General features: G+C 34.1%; 4 protein-coding genes and 1 long non-coding RNA gene across 7 annotated transcripts; 4 read left to right on the forward strand and 1 right to left on the reverse strand.

Moving 5' to 3' along the window:
- Positions 1-811: 811 nt before the first annotated feature.
- Positions 812-1603, forward strand: LOC140817255 (uncharacterized; the record flags this gene model as incomplete). The annotated part of the gene is made up of 1 exon (XM_073176895.1): positions 812-1603. A coding segment is annotated over exon 1 (792 nt), but the record flags the coding sequence as incomplete, so codon positions are not given.
- Position 1604: 1 nt separating this feature from the next.
- On the forward strand, positions 1605-2362 carry LOC140816321 (uncharacterized). Its single transcript, XR_012114545.1, has 2 exons — positions 1605-1841; positions 2099-2362. It is a non-coding gene; the product is annotated as an uncharacterized lncRNA (long non-coding RNA).
- Positions 2363-4735: 2373 nt separating this feature from the next.
- On the forward strand, positions 4736-5719 carry LOC140816319 (uncharacterized). Of its 2 annotated transcripts, none has more exons than XM_073175511.1 (2): positions 4736-5248; positions 5494-5719. In XM_073175511.1, exon 1 carries the CDS (start codon positions 4736-4738, stop codon positions 5219-5221), a length of 486 nt encoding a protein of 161 aa, XP_073031612.1. In that variant the 3' UTR covers positions 5222-5248; positions 5494-5719. The 2 variants fall into 2 exon arrangements, with proteins under 2 accessions (XP_073031612.1, XP_073031610.1); XM_073175509.1 differs by having other exon boundaries at positions 4736-5231.
- Positions 5720-16719: 11000 nt separating this feature from the next.
- Positions 16720-17666, forward strand: LOC140816320 (uncharacterized). Of its 2 annotated transcripts, none has more exons than XM_073175512.1 (2): positions 16720-17197; positions 17441-17666. In XM_073175512.1, exon 1 carries the CDS (start codon positions 16742-16744, stop codon positions 17168-17170), a length of 429 nt encoding a protein of 142 aa, XP_073031613.1. In that variant the 5' UTR covers positions 16720-16741; the 3' UTR covers positions 17171-17197; positions 17441-17666. The 2 variants fall into 2 exon arrangements, with proteins under 2 accessions (XP_073031613.1, XP_073031614.1); XM_073175513.1 differs by having other exon boundaries at positions 16720-17180.
- Positions 17667-22352: 4686 nt separating this feature from the next.
- On the reverse strand, positions 22353-24687 carry LOC140816987 (abscisic acid 8'-hydroxylase 3-like). The gene is made up of 9 exons (XM_073176525.1): positions 24370-24687; positions 23964-24282; positions 23714-23866; positions 23353-23619; positions 23180-23266; positions 23010-23088; positions 22821-22927; positions 22617-22735; positions 22353-22527 (listed from the first exon to the last, which is right to left on the reverse strand). The coding sequence occupies exons 1-9, from the start codon at positions 24561-24563 to the stop codon at positions 22437-22439; spliced, it is 1416 nt and encodes a 471-aa protein (XP_073032626.1). The 5' UTR covers positions 24564-24687; the 3' UTR covers positions 22353-22436.
- Positions 24688-26458: the final 1771 nt, after the last annotated feature.

Below are 26458 nucleotides of genomic sequence, written 5' to 3' on the forward strand. Positions count from 1 at the left end.
TTCGGTTCTACCTGTTAAAAAAAAAATCCCTCCTTTTGAATTGTTTTTACCAATTTTTTTTTCTTCATCAACTCATCTTACATTTCTAACAATGAGCATGGGGCAGTAAGCTCAGCTGACAAAGTACTTTCAGTTTTATCGTTTACATAAATTTGATCATTTTCCATTAAGAAGTCCTCCATTTTTACTGATAAAATCTGCTTTATTAATTCTCAAGTATAAATACAGAATATCGATTAATTACCGCACAAAATATACTTATTTTTGTTGACATGATATATTATTTAGATTATAAAAAATTTGTTTAACATAAAATTATCCAAAATTTCCGCGTCGATCAAAGGGAGGTCAAATGGAATATATATTATTAATTATCTATGAATCATGGTATTATAATAATTATTTACTTTCTTAGCTTGCATCGACTACAACAAATGCCAGCAACTAAATTTCCCCCATTCAAAGTCAAATTATTAAAAACATCATATAATATTGACAAAATATTATTATATTTGCTATTTGAATGGGCCACTCAAATTTTTAAAAATATTTTGTTAAAAAATAAATATTATTTTTACATAAATACAAATTTAATCAATTATAAATACATTATATCTCGATTTGATTGAATTTTCTGAATTTTACATTAGTTGAAAACCTATTTTATTTTAATATACACAAATACTATTCACAATGATACTTTATGCATGGTTATAGTAGAATACATCAACTATAAATAGAGCCGAGACTTGCGAAGGACAAGAAGCTAAGCAACAAACCAGAGATGGTAACAAAAGCGAGGGGCTCTAAAATGGCCACCATGATGGCCACTCTGCTTGTGGCGGTGCTAGCTCTTGGCCTGCCATCTCCAATCAATGCTGACTATAAATATTCATCTCCTCCGCCACCGCCGGTTTACAAATATTCATCACCTCCACCACCACATCTAGCCTATAAATACCAATCTCCTCCTCCACCACCACCGGTTTATAAGTACAAATCTCCGCCTCCACCACCACCAATATACAAATACAAGTCTCCCCCTCCACCACCTCCGGTTTATAAGTACAAATCACCTCCTCCACCACCTCCCGTATACAAATACAAGTCTCCACCACCGCCGGTCTACAAATATAAATCTCCTCCTCCTCCTCCACCACCACCAGTGTATAAGTACAAGTCTCCGCCTCCACCACCTCCGGTTTATAAGTACAAATCACCTCCTCCACCACCTCCAGTATACAAATACAAGTCCCCTCCACCTCCAGTCTACAAGTACAAATCTCCACCACCGCCAGTATATAAATACAAATCACCTCCACCACCACCTCCAGTTTACAAATACAAGTCTCCTCCTCCACCTCCAGTTTACAAGTACAAATCTCCACCACCGCCAGTATACAAATACAAGTCCCCTCCTCCACCTCCAGTCTACAAGTACAAGTCTCCACCACCACCACCACCACCTCCAGTGTACAAATACAAGTCCCCTCCACCACCAGTTTACAAGTACAAGTCTCCGCCACCACCACCCCCAGTATACAAATATAAGTCACCTCCTCCACCACCCCCGGTATACAAATATAAATCTCCTCCACCTCCAGTCTACAGATACAAGTCTCCACCACCACCACCACCACCTCCAGTATACAAATATAAATCCCCTCCACCACCACCTCCAGTCTACAAATACAAGTCTCCACCACCTCCTCCCGTCTATAAATACAAATCCCCTCCTCCTCCACCCCCAATCTACAAATACAAATCACCACCACCTCCACACCCAGTATACAACTACGGTTCTCCTCCCCCTCCTCCATACCACTACTGAGATAATATCCGTAAGTACTATCAGACCAAGCAACACATTTTATTTATTATCCCGTAATAATAAGCTAAATAGAGATAATACTATTTGATTAACTAAAAAGTAGCACATGAAATAACGATAATGATGATATATCAACATTAAATAAAGTTGATTATGATTTCTTTTAACTTTAACATGCATGCACGTAAGATGATCTTAAGTTAGTTAATTATAATACTTAACATGACGAGTTATGTTTCTTTAACTTCAACTCACCTTTTTGTGCAGGTATGAAGAATATATAAAATAAGGTTGTTGAGCTGAAAGCAACTTTTCGGAGGGAATTGAAATAAAGACTTCCCAAGGGAACATAAATCAAAAACTCCAGATTAATGTATTAAATTATTTTCGAAATTTCTCTTATTTATTTTAATGTGTTTTCAATTCTTGTTGTCTGCGATTCCCAATATTGTATTCTTTGCGTATTCGAAGTTTTTACTTCAATATCCAAATCAACAAAGTGTGAAGTTTATATATCTATATTTTTAGTTATTTTTGTTCCTCTAAAATTCTCTTTTGTGATATTTATTTTATTAGCTTGCGTCTATCTAGAAAATCACACAACAATAATTAAGACACAACATCTAATTACTTTATCAGCTAATAACCCCCAATAATCATCTATGCATATATGCGTAGTGAAATGGACATGTAAAAACTATCAAATATGGTGAGAGGCGATAGCAAAATTAACCTTTGAGTATTCCTTCATCCATATATTATACATCTTTCATCATCTCATTGTTCGAAATAAATGATACCTAAGATTACTATTAACAAGCTGTAGCAGAGAACGTTGATTTTATAAAATAAAATAAATGAAAAGAAAAAAGGAATCTAGTCATATTCTTAACCTAAACCAAACCGTTGACCCAGATGTAGAACAGATTTTAACCTGCTGTTGAGCTAGGATTCAAAGATTGATAAAGCTCAAATGGAGCTTAAACAAGTGAAGGGCATCGCTTTTTCTGGAGAGCAAAACTTCCGTGATCATTAGCACTACAAATCGAGATTTGTTAAAGAATTTTGTTGGCATTAAGACTCTAAGATCAGATTTGCAAATTTAATGCAAATGTTTATCTCTGACATGATTTTTTTTGACAAAATGCTTTTCGAAATTGCTAAAATTGTTTACATTGTAGATAAGGAATTAATTTCGAACACTTTAAACAATTGCTAGACATATCAAAAGTATTTTATCCTTTTCTTCTGATTGCTGGATACAAAGTGAGGGTTGATTTTGTTTGCAATATGAATATTTAGATACATCCATCGGATTGGTTGAGTAACAAAATATATTTAAAGCTCGACTACTCTTGTACACAAGTTCTATTCATCGGCGACGGAAAATATGGTTAATTTCATGTTACAGTCCCGTGTTATTCTTTGTGTAATTTTATACAAGGTGTTCATGTGATCATATGGTGGTGATATTTTTGTTATAAATTCAGATCATATGAACATCTTGTATAAATGACAAATGGAGTAACATTTCCGGTGTAGCGTAGACCTATCTAGAAAATATTGATCTAAATTAATATAAAAAGAAATTACTTTATCATTTAATTAAAACCTCCAAATAATGATCTACGCTTATATATTTTGCAAATTGGGGATGTAAAAACTACCAAATATTGTGATATCAAATTGAAAATAACAATTTAAGCTCACTAAGTTGGCATGTTTTGGATTTTAGTCATGTAACTTGTCAATGTTTTGATTTTCTTCCACCAACTTGAATTTTTTCTTGGTTTTGATCTTTTTCTTTAACGAAAACCAAACAACCGTTGTAAATTGCTTATTTTTGCACTGGTGATATCCTACATAACTCATTGACTAGAGCAAAGGTCATATTATATAAATTAAAATTTATCTAAACAAAAGTAAAAGAAAACAACAAGCTTTTTTCTTTTTATTTTAAAATATTGGTATCGATTTGCCTTATTTTTATCCTATATATATATATATAATATAGCAGATAGTCTTAACACTCATGATCTCTTTTGCTGGAGCAAAACTGCCGTGGTTGTTAGTACTAAAAGTCCAGTTTTTTAAGAATATCGTACAGCCGATGTCCGACAGCATTAACACTCTAAGATCAGATTTCCAGATTGATTGCAAATTCTTATATCAGGGGAGGCTCGTTACTTCAATTAGTCCCCATGTTTCTCGAATGGATCTCTTAGTTGTTGAGAAGGTTGCCCAAAAGCGGTATATAAGACATACCCCGTAAAACTTACAAGTAAACCAGATATAAAGATGGCGACTAGGGTTGCTATTTCCATTATAATTATATAATTTCAAGACCTCAACGGATCTATCATAAGATCGTTTATTTACAACGAAATATTATACAAAGTCAACAGATCTCAATATTTTTGTTAGACAAAATGTTTTTTAAATTTTCTAAAATTATAAAATAAAAGTATCAAAAATTTCCATGTTGATTATAGCAAGGCCAAATATAATTTTGATTGATGAACTTATTGCTATATTTATAAATATAAATAAATAAATTATTTACTTGGTATATATGCAGGCATGCAGCAATTCTAGAAGAGAAATGGCAGCAACTAGAGCATTCACATTAAGTAGTCAAATTTTATATTGACAAACCAATCCACACGGACCCCAACCAGTACTCAGTTCTCAGTATTAATTTTGATATAAAATAATTATAAATTTTGTTTTCAATGAACCGTCTAGAGTGTATATATTACCCCTAATTTACGAGTCAAACTTTATTTTAAATAATTAGTCTAGCAACAAGAAATTTTACCATGATTAATTAACTACGCATTAATGATAATGGAAGGTATTGAGCGACTATAAATAGGGGTGAGAGTAGCTAACAAAATCACAACGATGGCAACAAAAGCAAAAGGCTCTGCAATGGCTTCTCTGCTTGCCACTTTGCTTGTGGCAGTGGTGGCTCTTGGCTTGCCTTCTTCAACCAATGCTGACGACAAATACTCTTCTCCTCCACCACCACCGGTCTACAAATATAAATCTCCACCACCACATGTTTACGAGTACAAATCTCCACCACCACCACCACCTCCGGTATATAAATATAAATCACCTCCGCCGCCGCCACCTCCAGTTTATAAGTACAAGTCTCCTCCACCACCACCACCGGTGTATAAATACAAATCCCCTCCACCGCCGCCACCTCCAGTCTACAAGTATAAATCTCCCCCTCCGCCACCTCCAGTATATAAATATAAATCACCTCCACCACCGGTTTACGAATACAAATCTCCCCCACCACCGCCTCCAGTTTATAAATACAAGTCTCCACCACCACCGGTTTACAAATACAAGTCTCCTCCTCCTCCATACGATGATTAAGAAAAGATCCGTGAGTACTACTATCCTGTGAGGCCACATATTTGACTATTGTCTAGCAGTTGATATCCTCTGTCTATATCTGATAAACGAAAAAGTAATGCATACATAGCTTTTAAAAAAAAATAGATATATTATCTAAAGTTGATTTTGATCAATTTTAACATGCATGCATGCATACTGTAAGACTACATTAATTTAGCAAATTACAATTTTATATGAAAGTAATTGATATATATTAATTTCTTCAACATGAAGTCAATCTTTTCATGCAGGGGACGAGACTCCGAAATAAAGATGGACTGGAAAATATTGTGGAAAGAGACGGGAAGTAAAGCAGTCCAGCAAGAATAAATTCAATAATTTACGTGTTGTTTCTTTTTGTATTTTAAATATTGTTTTAAATTATAGTCTTTGTGTTTCATGATATATGTTTACGTTAATTACTTTAGTAATCGAGTGTGCGATTCAATAAATTATGAAATTTGTCTTTTGCAGTTATTTTTGCTCTTATTAAGTTTCTTTTCGAGCATTTCATTCATTTTTTCATTTAGTGCCTCCCAGAAATCACATAATATATTATTACGATAAAAACAATTATTTCATCGATAATTTATTTATTTTCGATTCCATTGGTACCAAACATGTCAAAGAAATTAATTATATCGATCTCGGCACATAGTGCTTGCATGGTCAATAATTAAATTTGTGTCCTGCGGTAAAAGTAGGGAAGCAAATATTGAATCCAAACGAGTTTTTCAAAAAAAAAAAAAATCATAATTTTATCAATTATTTAGTTCAAAATTAGGTATAGTAGAATATCTTATATAATATATTGTGAAGAATCGGTTGGATCATTTGTATATAACGATAGCAGATATATATATATATATATAATCTTCAATAATTCTAATAGTTTGGAGTATACTATTTGAGCCTAAATTTTATGCAGTATTTATAAATTTACAAACAAATAACAACAGAAAATCAAATGCCGATACTTAAGAGAATAGTTAGTACGATCATATAATTAATATGCGGCTTTCCCACTTGATATCAAGATGGGATTCGTCTACGTGTACCATATATAAAATTCCAAACATTATATATATTAACAATATATTAAATTTTCTTCCCAATATATGCTTTCCCATTATATCATTATTGATAAAAATAGACAAATTTTTGATTTGATTAAAAAATAATATTATTAGGGCATGCATGAACAATAAATTAACATCTCGACACATAAAATTAATTTCTAATTTTTTTAAAAAAAAAAATTAAAAATGTCCATCTTCAATATCAAGAAAATTTCCAAGTCAGCTTCCATTTGAATCACCAGTCGACAAAATTAGTTAAAAATTGGTAACAATTTTAATAAATTAATTAATTTAGAGAAGAAAAATAGGTAGTATTAAAAAAATTGAAAAATGTCCATCTTCATTATCAAGAAAGTTTCCAATTTAGTTATAAACTGATAACAATTTCAATAAATTTAAGTAATTTAGAGAAGAAAAATATGTAATATTAAAAAAATTGAAAAATGTCCATCTTCATTATCAAGAAAATTTCCAAGTCAGTTATAAATTGATAACAATTTTAAAAAATTAATTAATATAGAGAAGAAAAATATGTAATATTAAAAAAATTGAAAAATGTCCATCTTCATTATCAAGAAAATTTCCAATTCAGCTTCCATTTGAATCTTCCAGTCAACAAAATTAGTTATAAAATCATGATAACAAGTTTAATTAATTAATTTAGTGAAGAAAAATGTGTAATGTAAATGATATATGTGGCATTAATATAAGCTATAGAGTCAACTTAGACAAGTTCTTGAAATAACCCTACAATTAGTCGTATGTACACTGCATTTTTAAAGACTTTGGTTTGATATTTCCACACTGCTTGCCGACCCGAGTTGAGATATATGTATGTGTGTGTGTGTGTGTATATATATACACACACCAAACTTCTAGTGGGTGTGAGAAGGAACTCATTTTCTCCGTACTATATGTTACGCTGTTGTCTAATTGGATAATATATTTATTTTTGAAACCGGAGCTTAGCTCCAGTAGTCCTCATTTCGGATTTCCTGAGTGGGTACGAGTTCGAGTTCGAGTTCGAGTTCGATTTTTCCAGATTTGGTATATTAAAAAAAATTAGCAACAATTTTTTTTTAAAAAAAAGTTATACAAATTAAACAATAACTTTAGGTCAAAACATGATGTTTGAATGATATATGTTTAAATATTTTAATTATAAAATTATCATAACTTTAATGCAGCAAATATTTGATATTATATTTAAAATTTAAAAAATATTTTATTATTTTTTTTAAAAAATATACTCAAATCTGATCGAGCCAGCTCGTCCGAAGAATCATGATATTGTTTTATTATATGAGGAACTTAGGATCTAAGGACTGATCAAATCCTCAATAATGGAAGAGGGTGGTTTTGAACAGAGAATATATGGATATATAATAATTACGGGTTTATTTTTTGATATTTGAAAAATATTACACGCAGCCGTTCACCTACTCTCGTTTTACGTAATTTCTAAATAATATATCACTTTCCTCATCAATATCATATATTATATATAATAATCGCAAATGGGCAAACTTATTTATTTATGGCTCAGAAGTTTTGTACCATAAATATTTATTTAATGAACCACGAACCAAAATCAAATGAAACATTTTTACACAAATATTTAGCATATAAAAAATATACACCGTCATTATATTGGACAAGATGAAAATATCATGAATTATAAATATGAAATATCACTTTCCAGTTGTATTATTATATAATTTGTATTTATGACATTTACGTTACGTATAATTAAAAAAAATTAAGTCGCGTGACTTTGGTAATAGAACAGTCGGGCAACGTGGAAGACTTTTTCTTCAATTTAACAAACGATTCACATTCAATTAATATACAAACTCTTCATATTCAGGCGCAGCGGGGGCCGGGATAATCCCAAGTTACCTGTGTAGGTTAAAATTTCGATCAATGAATGATTTATACGGGATATTTGGGAAAATAGAGTTGGTCAAATTTTTTTTAAAAAAATAACCCTCCCATGTAGTGAACAAATACACTACTAGAGGCTATTTTTTTTAAAAAAAGTTTGACCAGGGTTATAAAACAAAACAGCCCTTATTTATACCTCTATGCAAGATACTCAACTTAACATAATAACATGCAAATTATATTAGTTAGATAAATCGCACTAATAAAACTCCATATGATCATAGCTTCGTCAAAAAAGTTGTGGGCATGAGAAATCGAGTTAAGGAAGAGTTGTATTATTGTAACGTTTCGAATTCAACGACTGTCTTCACAGCTGTACCAAGATAAAAATTTTCCAGCGTAATTATGTATTCACTCTAAAGTTAAGCGTCTTTGACTTGTAGCAATTTTGGGATGAGTGACTCTCCCGAAAAATTTCTAGAGTGCGTGTGAGTGTTGACATATTACGCTAGAAATACTCGTCTTGATACAACGAGAATAGCCGTCGAATTTGAGAGATTACAGTAGAGGGTGCTAGCATCACAATGCCAATTATTGGGAAAACAAAATAATAATAATATAATAGTTATTTTTAATCAGCTCCTCAATTTATTCTGATTTTTTTGTTTAAGATATATTATTATTAAATTTAACGCCGTATTGCAGTGGTATAAAAGAGAAAAATGAAATGTATTTTTACAAATTATTATAAAGAGCCTATAATTTTGACGAAGGCATGCAGTGGGTGCATCTTACCGGACTAAACCTGCGTAAATCTTCTCTGATTTGAAATTAAACATAGAAAATCCCCATAAAATATAAAGATGAAAATTACGTATGTCACCATCAATAAGTAATTTGATGTTGATTATAACGAAAATTCTTTGAAGAAAATTGGTCACACCAAACTCGAGTTGATGTATGAATTGAGCCATTACAATACTATCACATTTTTCTTAAAAAATATAATAATTATAAGTTTTTAAAATTTCAATTCATCTCAGAAAATATAACTCCCATCGAAAGTTAAGTTAATTTTAATCAATTTTCTAAAATATTTCTTTATAGGGACGGCCCTATAATATATATCGATGGGTATTGATTTAGAGGGGAAAACGATAATTTTTTTAAAAATTATTTACATATATTATTTATTTATTGTTTTATTGTGAGAGGTGACCAATCTCCTTACAAGTACTTCTGCACGGTGGGTTGCTATTTCGAACAATAATATAATACATTACATGCATCGTTAAAAATCACTACTATTAACTAAATCAAAATCATCTTTTACCTAATTCAAAAGTGTGTATATTTTCAGTGCACACATAATATGTGTCCTTTGATTATAATTCATGCACGATATTGTCGGATAAATTATTTATATTATTAATCATTAGATATAAACAATAGTCATATCGAATATATGTAGCAAAGTTGTGCTGGAAAGAAAATGAAAAAAAAAAAAATTGGATGAGAATTCACTTTCAACAAAGTTTCGAAAAAAGAACGGATGAATGAAACAGGAACTCTTTCACAAAAACGAGCTACAATTCACAAGGTTCTAAGCTGTTTACACAAAATATATTTTGGATAAATACACATATCTCTAGATATACAAGATTTGAAATATAAAATATAAGACTCAAATGTTTATATGGTTATCTTGTATCCACAATTAAACCCACCATCTTTTTCTTGACCCCTATTTGTTTACATAAAAATTCAATAGATGAATAGTCATTCAAGCCACAATTTTTTAGTTTTATTTATTTCCTCTTAGACTAAATATAGAAATTCAATCTCTGAAGAATGAAAAAGAATTCTTTTTTGTTTTATGGGAATCTGGGAGTGAAACTTCATTATATATGAATACGATGGAGTCTCAATGTTATAAATAATAATGGTAAAGATGGGTTTTTCCTATGTCTTCCTACCAAATAAAAAAAGAACTATTTGTCTCTCATCGAAACATTGGTAAAATCTAATCTAATAAAAAACTAATGACAATTAATAAATTAAAGTCCTATTCTAATACGAAACATAGAGAACGATTTATGGGGTGGGTGGAAAGATTTGTGCTACTTCGCTTCATTCATGGAAACGACAAAAAAAAAAGAAGAAAAGGAAATACAATGAACATATCTTTACTAGTGCGCTAAACTTGATATACAAAATTATCATCTAAAGTTGAAATCAGACATATTTTCTTGTCGCGTGTAACCAGAAATCCCTGTAACCTTATATGAAGAACCAACGACCAAAATGTGCCGAGTTCGTTTAATATATACTCAACAGCCATTAGGTGCAGTCTTCTGTAAAACAATCTATTAAAGCCGTGAGTTAATGACGAATAAACTTCATGAATTCAGGCAGAAATGTACCTACATATGGTTGCGCATGTATGTGAAGAGAGATGGTCTGTAGTAGCAAAGACACACTCCCTTACCTGTACTTCATGTAGGTGTTTCTCTAGTTCAAGTCTAATCTCCGTGAAGAAAGGTCTGTTGGCAATAAATTTGGTATTGATGGGGGTTGGCAGGTGATTGTTGGCTGGTGATGGGTGATTGGTGATTGGTGGCTGTCTTTATGACAGCCACGATACACGTATGGAGGGAGCTCTATAAATAGAGCTCCTCTCCCCCTGATTCTATCATCCCAAAAGTTCCTTCAGCTCTTCTCTTTGAGCATCTCTTCTTCTTTGAGTGCTTAATATTATAATATTTGTTAGGTGTTTGTTCTCCTGTATTAAGAGAGTTTGTGTTCTCTTTGGAAACACAGTGAGTGAGTTGTACACCAGTAAAATATTATAGTGGAAATCTTTTCATCTTGCCCGTGGTTTTTACCCTAATAATTTTTAGGGGTTTTCCACGTAAATCTCGGTGTCCAGTTTATTCTTTATTTTCGGGTTTTATTATCTCAAATCTCGCACGTGGGACCAACAAGTGGTATCAGAGCCTTGGTTTAAAATTTCTTAAGATTCTGAGTATGCTCTGTGGTTGCAGCCTAGACTGATCTTCCACATCAGAAAAGATTTTTCGAGATTTTTTATTTAAGGCGAGATTATTTTGTCCGGTCTACTAAAATTGTTATAGACGTAATGGCGGGAAGGTACGAGATAGCAAAGTTCAACGGAAGCAATTTTATGTTGTGGAAAATAAAGATACAAGCAGTTTTAAGAAAGGAGAATTGCTTGGCGGCTATTGGAGATAGACCGGTGGAGATTACGGATGATGGAAAGTGGAATGAGATGAATGACAACGCTGTTGCCAATTTACACTTGGCTATAGCTGACGAAGTTTTGTCAAGTATCTCTGAGATAAAAACAGCAAAAATTATCTGGGATACTCTGACAAAGATGTACGAGGTCAAGTCCCTACACAATATGATTTTCCTAAAGAGAAGGCTTTATACTCTTCGGATGGCGGAATCCTCATCGATGACCGACCATTTCAACACACTAAATACTCTATTTGCCCAACTCACTTCCATGGGGCATAAAATAGGGGAAAATGAACGTGCGGAGCTTCTACTTCAAAGTCTACCAGATTCATACGATCAACTTATCATCAACATTACCAACAATATTCTTATGGGCTTTCTAAGATTCGACGATGTCTTAACTGCGGTTCTCGGAGAAGAAAGCCGGCGCAAGAATAAGGAAGACAGGTTGGTAACTTCGAAGCAGGAAGAGGCTTTACCGATGATAAGAGGAAGATTCATGGACCGTGACTCCAGTGGGAGCCAAAGACGAGGTAGATCAAAGTCGAGAAGTAAGAAGAAAAATATTTACTGCTTTAAATGTGGTGGTAAAGGGCACTTCAAGAAAGAGTGTACGAGTATCGATAAAAGTTCTCAAGGAAATGTGGCCAGTACTTCAGGAAGTGGTGAAATATTATTCAGCGAAGCGGCAACTGTTGCAGAAGGCAGACACAAATTTTGTGACACATGGATAATGGATTCAGGAGCGACGTGGCATATGACGTCTCGGAGAGAATGGTTCGATCATTATGAACCAATCTCAGGAGGATCTGTATTCATGGGAAATGATCATGCCTTGGAAATCGCTGGGGTCGGTACTATCAAAATTAAAATGTTTGATGGCACCATTCGCACCATACAGGAGGTACGACATGTGAAAGGACTGACGAAAAATCTTTTGTCCTTGGGACAATTGGATGACATCGGGTGCAAAACTCGGATCGAGAACGGGATCATGAAAATTGTGAAGGGCGCGCTTGTGGTTATGAAGGCGGAAAAGGTTGCTGCAAATCTGTATGTACTTTTGGGAGAAACACACAAAGAGGCAGAACTAGCTGTTGCATCAATTGGTTCAGGAGAAAAATTAACAGTGTTATGGCATAGAAAGCTCGGGCATATGTCAGAACGGGGGTTGAAAATTCTCTCAGAACGGAAGCTGCTGCCGGGACTTACAAAAGTGTCACTACCCTTTTGTGAGCACTGTGTTACCAGTAAACAACACAGATTAAAGTTTGGCACTTCTACTGCCAGGAGCAAAAGCATATTAGAGCTGATTCATTCGGATGTTTGGCAAGCACCGGTTGTATCCCTAGGAGGAGCTAGATACTTTGTCTCGTTCATTGATGATTTCTCTAGGAGATGTTGGGTGTATCCAATCAAGAAAAAATCAGATGTTTTCCAGATCTTCAAAGATTTCAAAGCGCGGGTTGAACTTGATTCTGAAAAGAAAATCAAGTGTCTGAGGACTGACAATGGAGGAGAATATACCAGTGACGAGTTTGATGAATTTTGTCAACATGAAGGCATCAAGAGACAGTTCACGACGGCTTACACACCTCAACAGAATGGAGTGGCGGAGCGGATGAACAGAACCTTGTTGGACAGAACAAGAGCTATGTTGAGGACTGCAGGTCTAGAAAAATCATTTTGGGCGGAAGCAGTCAAAACCGCTTGTTATATTATCAATCGTTCTCCTTCAGTGGCGATTGATCTGAAGACTCCGATGGAGATGTGGACCGGGAAGCCGACAGATTATTCTCATTTGCATACATTTGGAAGTCCGGTATACGTTCTGTACAATGAGCAAGAAAGATCGAAGTTGGATTCGAAATCCAGAAAATGTATCTTCTTGGGTTATGCTGATGGAGTAAAGGGGTTTCGCTTGTGGGATCCTACTGTTCACAAGCTTGTCATCAGCAGGGATGTTATCTTTGAGGAAGATAAAGTAAAGGGAGACAAAGGCACACAGAATTCAGAAACTACTATTTTTCAGGTAGAAAATAAGACAGACGAAGGTCAAGTTTCTTGTGAAGCAGTACCAGAGCACGAAGAACAAGAACAAGTTGAGTCTGAGGTTTCCAATGTGAGGCAGTCAACTCGAGACAGAAGACCACCAGGTTGGCTTTCAGATTATGTCACTGAAAGCAACATTGCATATTGTCTATTATCAGAAGATGGTGAGCCATCGAGTTTCTACGAGGCTACTCAGAGCTCGGATGTATCTTTTTGGATGATAGCAATGCAAGAAGAGTTGGAGGCATTAGACAAGAATAAAACTTGGGACCTTGTTACATTACCACGAGGGAGGAAAGCCATTGGAAACAGATGGGTCTATAAGATCAAGCGTGATGGCAATAACCAAGTGGAGCGATATCGTGCTAGATTGGTGGTAAAAGGGTATGCTCAGAAAGAAGGCATTGACTTCAATGAGATATTTTCTCCTGTGGTTCGGCTTACAACAGTCAGAGTAGTGTTGGCATTGTGTGCGGTGTTTGACCTACATCTAGAACAGCTAGATGTGAAAACGGCATTTCTTCATGGAGATCTTGAAGAAGAAATCTATATGCTCCAGCCAGAAGGTTTTGCAGAAATAGGCAAAGAGAACTTGGTTTGCAGGTTGAAGAAATCTCTGTACGGTCTCAAACAGGCGCCGAGGTGTTGGTACAAGAGATTTGATTCCTATATCATGAGCCTTGGATACAACAGACTGAGTGCAGACCCTTGTACGTATTTCAAGAGGTCTGGTGATGATTATATCATTTTGCTGTTGTATGTGGACGACATGTTGGTAGCAGGCCCCAACAAAGATCAGGTCCAATTATTGAAGGCACAGTTGGCTAGGGAATTTGATATGAAGGACTTGGGACCAGCAAACAAGATTCTAGGGATGCAAGTTCACCGAGATAGAAGTAACAGAAAGATTTGGCTTTCGCAGAAAAATTATTTGAAGAAAATCTTGCAACGCTTCAACATGCAAGATAGTAAGCCAATCTCGACCCCTCTTCCTGTCAACTTCAAGTTATCCTCCGAGATGTGTCCTAGCAGTGAAGCGGAGAGGATGGAGATGTCTCGAGTACCGTATGCATCAGCAGTGGGAAGTTTGATGTTCGCTATGATCTGTACAAGGCCGGACATTGCTCAAGCAGTGGGAGCAGTTAGTCGGTATATGGCGAATCCTGGACGAGAGCATTGGAGCACTGTTAAGAGGATCCTTAGATACATTAAGGGTACCTCGAATGCTGCATTATGTTATGGAGGATCGTATTTTACACTTAGGGGCTATGTCGATTCAGATTATGCAGGTGATCCTGATAAGATGAAATCTACTACTGGTTATGTGTTTACACTTGCAGGGGGAGCAGTAAGCTGGGTTTCAAAATTGCAGACAGTTGTGGCGTTATCTACAACAGAGGCAGAATATATGGCAGCTACTCAAGCTTGCAAGGAGGCAATATGGATTAAAAGGTTATTGGAGGAGATCAGACACAAACAAGATAATGTTCCTTTGTTTTGTGATAGTCAGAGTGCCTTGCACATCGCAAGGAATCCAGCCTTTCATTCCAGGACGAAACACATTGGAGTACAATTTCATTTTGTGCGAGAAGTAGTAGAAGAAGGAAGCGTGGATATGCAGAAAATCCATACAAAGGATAACATAGCTGATTTTCTGACCAAGCCAGTGAACACTGATAAGTTTGAGTGGTGTAGATCCTCAAGTGGTCTAGCGGAAACGTAAGCAGCAGGGAATGACAAGATTGAAAGGATGTGTGGAGATATGTTTGATTCTCAATCAAATCTCCAAGTGGGAGAATTGTTGGCAATAAATTTGGTATTGATGGGGGTTGGCAGGTGATTGTTGGCTGGTGATGGGTGATTGGTGATTGGTGGCTGTCTTTATGACAGCCACGATACACGTATGGAGGGAGCTCTATAAATAGAGCTCCTCTCCCCCTGATTCTATCATCCCAAAAGTTCCTTCAGCTCTTCTCTTTGAGCATCTCTTCTTCTTTGAGTGCTTAATATTATAATATTTGTTAGGTGTTTGTTCTCCTGTATTAAGAGAGTTTGTGTTCTCTTTGGAAACACAGTGAGTGAGTTGTACACCAGTAAAATATTATAGTGGAAATCTTTTCATCTTGCCCGTGGTTTTTACCCTAATAATTTTTAGGGGTTTTCCACGTAAATCTCGGTGTCCAGTTTATTCTTTATTTTCGGGTTTTATTATCTCAAATCTCGCACGTGGGACCAACAAGGTCGTCTAGTAGGTAGTGTTTCCCAACATCTTTGCATCAAATTTTTTTTAAAAAAAATTATATGTAAATTTTGGATTAACATGATATTAGTCCAGATATATTAATTTAAAATATTAAAAAATTCTAGAGTTTAAAATTCTAGCTCGGCAGAGCCATATTTCTGGCTCGGCCACCGCCCACCTACGTAACCAATAAATTTGTAAATGTCATATATCGCTCACAAATCATGCTAAACAGAACATCAGGTTGAAACACTTGCTAACCTGTCGCACTCCCAGGGCAGCTTGTAGAGGTGTCATAGTATCACAAGGCACCTGCAAGAAGAAGAAACAAGAATAGCAATAAAACAAACCGACCGATCGACTTCGAACATGCTAGGTCTTGCACTAATTATCATTTATATATAACTGCTGGATTTTAAGAACAAACCTTATTAGCTTTGACCAATTCCCAAAGAACAACAGGAAAACTGAGTACATCTGCTTTTTGTTCATATGGTTGATGATTTATCACCTATGGAGCAGTTTCCTTAAACGCTAGCTTTCAGGTAGTGCAGGAAATTGAAAAATATGCAGATAGCAGATCAAAGCATCGAGAATTTAGAGGGTTCATGGGTTGAAATGTTGAATTAACAAAGGATATTCAGGAAACTAAAGACGCCAGCCATTCTAACATTCATAACGCAAGCCTTTGAAGTTATAAATATCAAGAGACACGAGTACCAGGTCAATGAAGAAGAAACTTCTTTCAAAACAAGAAATGAAAGATAGTGCCCAGACGTGACAAGACTGTAGTATAATATAGAATTGTTTAGGACTGAGTTGGTTTTTGAAAAGGTTATCCGGCTTGCAATTGACATCAAACTTTATTTTAATTAGTCTAGCAACAAGAAAATTTTACCATGATTAATTAAATACGCGTCGATAATGTAAGGACTTGAGCGACTATAAATAGGGGTGAGAGTAGCTAACAAAAACACAACGATGGCAACAAAAGCAAAAGGCTCTGTAATGGCTTCTCTGCTTGCCACTTTGCTTGTGGCAGTGGTGGCTCTTGGCTTGCCTTCTTCAACCAATGCTGACGACAAATACTCTTCTCCTCCACCACCTCCACATGTTTACGAGTACAAATCTCCACCACCACCACCACCTCCGGTATATAAATATAAATCACCTCCGTCGCCGCCACCACCTCCAGTTTATAAGTACAAGTCTCCTCCACCACCACCACCGGTGTATAAATACAAATCCCCTCCACCGCCGCCACCTCCAGTATATAAATATAAATCACCTCCACCACCGGTTTATGAATACAAATCTCCCCCACCACCGCCTCCAGTTTATAAATACAAGTCCCCACCACCACCGGTTTACAAATATAAGTCTCCTCCTCCTCCTCCATACGATGATTAAGAAAAGATCCGTGAGTACTACTATCATGTGAGGCGACATATTTGACTATTCTCTTGCAGTTGATATCCTCTGTCTATATTTGATAAACGAAAAAGTAATGCATACATAGCTTTTAAAAAAAATAATAGATATATTATCTAAAGTTGATTTTGATCAACTTTAACATGCATGCATGCATACTGTAAGACTACATTAATTTAGCAAATTACAATTTTACATAAAAGTAATTGATATACATTTCTTCAACATCAAGTCAATCTTTTCATGCAGGGGACGATACTCCGAAATAAAGATGGACTGGAAAATATTTTGGAAAGAGACGGGAAGTAAAGCAGTCCAGCAAGAATAAATTCAATAATTTACGTGTTGCTTCTTTTTGTATTTAAAATATTGTTTTAAATTATAGTCTTTGTGTTTCATGATATATGTTTACGTTAATTACTTTAGTAATCGAGTGTGCGATTCAATAAATTATGAAATCTGTCTTTTGCAGTTATTTTTGCTCTTATTAAGCTTCCTTTCGAGCATGTCATCATTTTTTTTCATATAGTGCCTCTCAGAAATCACATAATACATTATTACGATAAAAGCAATTATTTTTTCGATAATTTATTTATTTTCGATTCCATTAATACCAAACATGTCAAAGAAATTAATATCGATCTCGGCACATAGTGCTTGCATGATCAATAATTAAATTTTTGTCCTGCGGTAAAAGTAGGGAAGCAAATATTGAATCCAAACGAGTTATTAAAAAAAATCATAATTCTATCAATTATTTAGTTCAAAATTAGATATAGTAGAATATCTTATATATTATATTGTGAAGAATCGGTGGGATCATTTGTATATAACAATAGCAGATATATATCAAAACTGATTTATTAATTTAATTAAATGATTTATTTAATAATTCTAATAGTTTGGAGTATACTATTTGAGCCTAAATTTTAAGCAGTATTTATTAAATTTATAAACAAATAACAACAGAAAATCAAATGCCGATATAATTAATATGCGGCTTTCCCACTTGATATCATATGGGATTCATCTACGTATACCATACATAGAATTCCAAACATTATATATATTAACAATATATTAAATTTTCTTCCCAATATATGTTTTCCCAATATATCATTATTGATAAAAATAAGACAAAAAAAATTGATTTGATTAAAAAATAATATTAATAGGGCATGCATGAACAATAAATTAACATCTCGACACATAATATTAAGTTCTAATTATTTTTAAAAAATTGAAAAATGTCCATCTTCAATTTCAAGAAAATTTCCTAGTCAGCTTCCATTTGAATCACCAGTCAACAAAATTAGTTTAAATTGATAACAATTTCAATAAATTAATATATTGAAGAAAAATATGTAATATTAAAAAAATTGAAAAATGTCCATCTTCATTATCAAGAAAATTTCCAAGTCAGTTATAAATTGATAACAATTTTAATAAATTAATTAATATAGAGAAGAAAAATATGTTATATTAAAAAAATTGAAAAATGTCCATCGTCATTATCAAGAAAATTTCCAATTCAGCTTCCATTTGAATCTTCCAGTCAACAAAATTAGTTATAAAATCATGATAACAAGTTTAATTAATTAATTTAGTGAAGAAAAATGTGTAATGTAAATGATATATGTGGCATTAATATAAGCTATAGAGTCAACTTAGACAAATTCTTGAAATAACCCTACTAATTAGTCATATGTAAACTGCATTTTTAAAGACTTTGTTTTGATATTTCCACACTCCCTGCCGACCCGAGTTGATGTTTAGTCCTCATTTGGGATTTCCTAGTCACGGGTACGAGTTCGAGTTCGATTTATCCCTAGATTTGGTAGATTAAAAAAATTAGCACAAAATTTTTTTTAAAAAAAAAGTTCTACAAATTAAACAATAATTTTAGGACAAAAATTGTGTCAGACGGTCTCACGGATCGTATTTGTGAGACGGATCTCTTATTTGGGTCATCAATGAAAAAGTATTAATTTTATGCTAAAAATATTACATTTTATTTTGAATATTGGTAGGGTTGATCCGTCTCACAAGAGACCTACTTCAATTTTAGATCAAAACATGATGTTTGAATGATATATGTTTAAATATTTTAATTATAAAATTATCATAACTTTAATTCAGCAAATATTTGATATACATTTAAAATTTAAAAAATATTTTATGAGGAAATTAGGATCTAAGGACTGATCAAATCCTCAATAATGGAACGGAGTGTGGTTTTGAACAGAGAATATATGGATATATAATAATTACGAGTTTATTTATTATTATTTGAAAATATTACATGCAGCCGTTCACCAACTCTCGTTTTAAGTAATTTCTATATATTTCTATCCTCATCAATATCATATGTTATAAGAATCGCAAATGGGAAAAATTATTTATTTATGGCTCGAAGTTTTGTACCATAAATATTTATTTAAAATCAACCACGCGACAAAATCAAATGAAATATTTTCACACAAATATTTAGCATATAAAAAATATACATCATCATTGTATGGGACAAGATGAAAATATCATGAATTATAAATATACTTTCCAGTTGTATTATTATATAATTTGTATTTATGACAATTACATTACGTATAATTTTAAAAAATAAAGTCGCATGACTTTGGTAATAGAACAGTCGGGCAACGTGGAAGACTTTTTCTACAATTTAACAAACGATTCACATTCAATTAATATACAAGTTCTTCGTATTCAGGCGCGGCCGGGTAATCCTAAGTTACATGTATACGTTAAAATTTCGATCAATGAATTATTTTTACCTCATTATAACATGGGCTCTATGCAAGATACTCAAGCTAACATAATAACATGTAAATTATGTTAGTTAGATAAACCGTACTAATAAAACCTCATATGATAGCCTCGTCAAAAAAGTTGTTGGCATGAGAAATCGAATTAAGGAAGAGTTGTAATAGATGTAACATCTTAAATTCGACTAATGTCCTCACTATATCAAGATAAAATTTTACAGCATAATTATGTACTCACTCACACGCATCCTAGGAAACTTCCTAGAGGGTCACTCATATCAGAATTAGCACAAGTCAAACGCGCTTAACTTTAGAATTTTTATGTGATGAGCTCTCGATAAGAAGGTGAATCTTCTTTTCAGTAGCTCATCACATAAGAACTCTAATGTTAAGCATACTTGACTTGTAGCAATTTTGGGATGGGTGACTCTCCCGAAAAATTTCCTGGGATACGTGTGAATGTTGACTTGTACGTTGGAAATACTCGTCTGGCTATATTAAGAAGAGTCGTCGAATATGAGGCATTACAAGAGAGGTTGCTAGCATAACTATGCCAATTATTGGGAAAACAAAATAACAATAATAATAATAGTTAGTTTTAATCCCCTCCTCAATTTATTCTGAATTTTTGTTTAAGATATAGTATTATTAAATTTAACGCCGTATTGCAGTGGTATAAAAGAGAAAAATGAAATGTATTTTTACAAAATTATTATAAAGAGTGTATATTTTTGACGAAAGCATGCAGTGGGTCCAACTTACCGGACTAAACCTGCATAAATCTTCGCTGATTTGAAATTAAACATAGAAAAGCCCCATTTAATTAATATAAAGATGAAAATTACGTATGTCTCCATCAATAAGTAATTTGATGTTGATTATAATGAAAGTTCTTTGAAGAAAATAATTGTCTCACCAAACTCGAGTTGATGTATGAATTGAGCCATTACAATACTATCACATTTTTCTTAAAAATATATAATAACTGTAAGTTTTTAAAATTTTAATTCATCTCAGAAAATATCACTCCCCATCGACAGCTAAATTATTTTTAATCGATTTTCTAAAATATTTCTTTACAGGGACGGCCCTATAATATATACCGATGGGTATTGATTTAGAGGGGAAAACGATAATATTTTTTAAAAAATATATACATATATTATTTATTTATTTTATTGTGAGAGGTGATCAATCTCCTTACAACTTCTGGTCGGTTGGTTGCTATTTCGAACAATAATATAATACATTTTTTAGCTACAATTCACAGATTGAATGAAATAGGAACTCTTTCACAAAAACGAACTACAATTCACAGGGTTCTCGCCTTTGCACACAAAATATATTGAGATAAATACATATATCTCTAGATATATAAGCTTTGAAATATAAAACCAAAGACGCAAATGTTATATTTTTATCTTGTATCCACAATTAAATTATCATCTTTCTATAGAGTTTCTTGCCCCTATTTCTTTGCATAAAATAGATGAATAGTCATTCGCGCCACAATTCTTTAGTTTTATTTATTTCTTCTCAGAGTAAACATAGAAATTCAATCAACGTGTGAAAAAGAATTCTTTTTTGTTTTATGAGAATCCAAGGGTAAAACTTCATTATATATGAATATGTAACTGAAAAACATACCAAAATAAATAAAGTTTGAAGCGCATAAGGTCAGCGGCGTCATAAGTTACAACAAACACGAGTTTGCATAAATATTATATATCATCAAAAATAACAGAACCAGCACAACATTAAGATCAAATAAGACAATATTTGATCATCCTAAAAACGAATGTGGCTCTGCAGATGGCACAGTTCTGAAGCCAGATTGTGCTTCTCCAAAGTATTCTCAATGGCAACTATTATGAATGCTTAGATATTTATCCACAGATCCAGTCTAGTTAAAAGCGACATTTATTCTTTGACATGAATTATTATACTTTGATTTGATTTTAGAAATCTATTATTTCTATATTTCAAGTTTTTCTCAACATCTTCTTATATGTCAAGTTTGATCAAAAACATGTCTGAACCCCGCCCAATATCCATAAACCCTCCGACTTTGATAAGCCCAGCCCTGGATCAATTAGGCATATGAATTCCTCTAAAGCCGGGCCCAGTTATCGTGGACAAATATATATAAAATAAAATTTAGTAAACGTGACGCAATAGGAAATTTAGGGTGTGCTTGGGAATGATTAGATTTATTATTTATAATTAAAAAAGATCGAAACTTAAATTTACATTTTATTTATCTATAAATTAGTAATATAAAAATATTAGAATGAATTTCAAATAAATCCAAAAATATATTTAAATGAATTTGAAATATATTGATACAACACAACCTTAAAGTACATTCATTTAATCGGCAGAGATTTATTCATCATTTCATCCTATGGTGGTTTAAGCAAAGGGAAGTAAACAGAAAAGCCCAAACTAATTAGCATCTTGGTCTATAGGGATTCAACCATTACAGGGTACTTGTTCTTGGGCATACGCACCAGTGTTGGCTGCACCCAATCATCTTCATCTAGGGGCTTCCACCTGCAACAAAGGATCGTCATCATGTCAAGTATTTTGGATGAATAAATGGTAGACACGATAGTCTAAGATTGTTATAATTCAACATCTACCTGTATCTGCACACCAAATGATGGATGAAAACACAGATTTCCAATTTTGCCAGGTTGATTCCTGGACACATCCTTGGTCCACTTCCAAATCCAAGAAAACTATAAGGTTTCATGGGTTCCTAAAAGGAGTATATTCCGAACTTCAGTTTTAATCAGAAGAAGTGAAGAATGGGTGGTGTTTGATTTATATTTCAAGAAGCTTACGTCGAATCGCGAAGGATCAAACTTCTCAGGATTAGGAAATATCTCCGGATCGTGGTGAATGGACACAACATCTAAGTTCACTGACCAGCCCTTCTCAATTTTATATCCTAAAAACTTGTAGCAAATTAGTGTAGAACATGATAAGCAAGCTTATATATCAGTCTTGGTATCAGTACTAATGCTATATACCATCAATATCAAAGTCCTGTGCAGCCTTTCTAGAAAACCATGGTAGAATTGTCGCTCTTCTAAGAGTTTCATTTATCACCTGTAAATGTGAGTCTAGAAGTTTAGTCATCCATCTTATGAGAATGAACCCGAAATATTGAAAATGTTAAACTGATTTGGTGAATGCTAACTTTGAGAGTGTATGGCATATTGTTCACTTCTGACCAGGTGAGGCTTGAATCTCCATCTCTATTATTTTTAATGTTTTGATGCTCTTCCTGCAATTCCCATGTTTCATATTTTTTTCCTTCTGTGGCCCTCAATAAAAAAACAATATATGGCACAAATGTAAGATTATGCTTACTCGTAGACGGTCTAATACAGCAGGATTCTGTTCAAGAAACTTGATAACCCATGTTAATCCAGCTGTGGTGGTATCATGACCTGCAACAAGCAAGGTCAATATATTGTCCTTCAATTGTTTCTCTGTAAGTTTATTGTCATCTTCGACTTCCAAGCCATCTTTATTATGTTTCTTTAAAAGGGTTCCCAAGAAATCTTGTTGGAGGTCATTTCCCATTCTGCGTTGAGCGATGATGGAGTCTAACATAGCATACATCCTATCACGAGCCTGGCAAGAGATGGATCACCGGTATCATCGGCTATATTTTATTTTTGTTCACTTTTTTACATCTTATTTCTCGAATTATTTTAAATTACGGTACCTTAATTCCACGATAGAAAGCAGTTCCTGGGACTTTTAGAGGCAAAGAAGAAAAACAGGAAGAAATAATCTTGAAATTTGATCTGAACTTTTCTTGCTCCTCACCAGATGGCTCCAAGCTAATTATCATGTGACCTATTACCTTCAATGTGAACTGCAGCAAAAATATTTCTAGGTTCAGAAATATATGAATAGAAAACGTAAACTCATACAAATTTACTTGATTTCTCAAGTTCGGTTAGAAACTCAACTATGGAAGCCTCTTCAAGAACGAGAACATCTCGTCCTGTCCAACGATCCAATATCTCAATGGCCAAGTTATTGATAAATGGAAAATACTTTTTCAGTCCATCCATCGAGAGTGGCTCTCCAATCAGTCGTCTGAGTCTCTTATGCGATTCCCCGGTCTGCGTAAGCAAGCTTGTGGGGCCTAGAACCTGCTTTCCTGTGTAAAACAGATTTAAACTGACCAGCCCATCTTTCCCTGTTAACAAAATCTTCGCTGCTGCTCTTCCTGTCATGAATACAGTAAATCTCCCTAATACGAAACTCTTAAACACCTTCCCATACCTGATGCAAATCAAGGTAAATCAGTCTCCAACTTGTTAAACGTTGTTTACTATACAATCAATATTTTTGTGACACGAGGATCATTACTTTTGCTGTCTCCTGCGCATGAAGTTGAAAATGCCGGCAGGACTTGAAAACTCTGTGATAAAAGAGAAAGTCTCCCCCACTATTGGCCAGCCCAAACTTCCTGGAATCTTTTCCATTTTCTTTGGAGAAGTCCATTTTTGCAGCAAGAATGCTGATAATATGAAAACCAGGATGAGCACTATGGCCATCAACATGGTTATCTTTCCAATGATACTCAAAGAGCTTCAAGAATTTATATTGTTGTTCCTACAAAATCGTTTCTCCAGTTATACATATTTTTTTTGGCTCGCGGTTGGATCATATCATATATATAGTGACTGCCAAAAGATTCTAAACCTTATAAGGGCGGATCAAGAGGGTTTTTTGATGGAGATGGGCTATAAAAATTTAGAAAAACTACATAGGAAATTTATGTTATTTCAGAGGAGACAACTGTTGTCATTGTCAGTATCTTGTTGTGAAGATTACGTCATCGTGTGAGAACCCGAATTTCCAGCAAAAACATTTCAGTAAGCGATGCAAAATTCCAGCAAAAGCTAGCAATTCCAGCATCAAGCTAATATTTCAGAAGTTGATATTTTCCAGCAGAGCAGACATGTAATTTCCAGCAGACAGAATCCAGCAGCAGAAGAGCGAGAAAGCAGCAGCAGCAGCAGAAGAGCGAAGAAGCAGCAGACAGTTACTGATTCAGCTTGAACTTGTAACTGAAGCATTTAACACGAAATAAAGATTGTTAATGTCAGATTATGGCCTTTAATTGGGAGGCTAACAGTCAGAATTTCACCTATAAATACCACTCTCAAACACCTGAATTGGTTTACCAAAACCTTGAGTTATCACCTGAAATTAGAGCTAAGAGAGTGTATTTTTGAAGCTGTAAAATCCAGTAGCGAGGCAAGCAGATTTCAGTAGACTTCAACCGAAACCAAAGCAATTTACAGTAAGTGGGCTTATGTATAAATATCTTGAAACCCGTTTGATGATTTCTGTTTTGAAGCAAAGTATATTCTCGATTTCTGATTTTGAAGCACTGAAACTTAGTGAACTGATGGTAGGAATATATATTCTGAACATTATTGAATTCTGATTACTGATTACTGGCCTCACCCCTTAGAGGAGAGAACATATAGGGGATTGATATCAGTTTAGCCATGAAATTCACGAACGTGCTCAGTGCTTACTTGTTAAACTTCTGATTACTGATTACTGAATACTGATTACTGACTACTGATTTTTGAATACTGATTCCTGTTCTGAAAGTAAAAGTTTCTGTATATTCTTGAAATACTGTTCTGTATTAAAATGATTTTCGAAAACTGGGAATTATTCCCGCCCCTGCTTACTGAGTGACAATCATATCACTCACCCACCAAACCCATCTCAGATAAGAACGAGGAAGAGTTGATAGAAGAAGAGGAGCAACGTCAGTTTTGGGACTGGTGATGAAGATCGTTGTTCTTAGTTCTGATTTATGTTTTATATTCCGCTGCATCTGTTCAGACATTGTAATTTTATGGTTTCACATCTCCGCTGTAAAACATTTATCCTTGAGTTGTAACAGACAACGATTATTATGAATAAAAGACTGGTTTCTGAAATTCTGTACTTCTGAGGCTTGTTGTTTTCGAATGAATATTTGAGAGCAACGCCGGTGTCAACCAACCCCCGTCCCGGGGCGTGACACATCGTGCTTTCTAACTCTCTTGGCATCCTATTTTTGGAATTTAGTTTCATTGTTGGACATTCGGATGATGAGATATTACTTGAAATTATATTCGACTAACGTGGAATATAGCAAATAACGTTTTTTTCATTAATTTGTTTGGCGAACTCAATGTATCAGCTATTGTGGTTTGAGTCAGACCCTTTTTGTCCTTTCCATGTCAATGCTGTTTTCTTGTTGATAAGCCAGTTTTGGCCTTGTATTCGACCATACTTGCATATGTGATATTGTAGCCACTTATTTTTTGGCTTCATTAGTTCAGATGGATCATACTATGTAATTGGCGATGCATATCATGGTCGACGAGCCAATCAATGGGTGTGCAACTGTGCATTGACAACTCGAGTTGACCTTTCTTCTCCTAAT

The sequence above is a fragment of the Primulina eburnea genome, chromosome 16, assembly GCF_022965805.1.
Source record: "Primulina eburnea isolate SZY01 chromosome 16, ASM2296580v1, whole genome shotgun sequence".
NCBI classification, from domain to species: domain Eukaryota; kingdom Viridiplantae; phylum Streptophyta; class Magnoliopsida; order Lamiales; family Gesneriaceae; genus Primulina; species Primulina eburnea.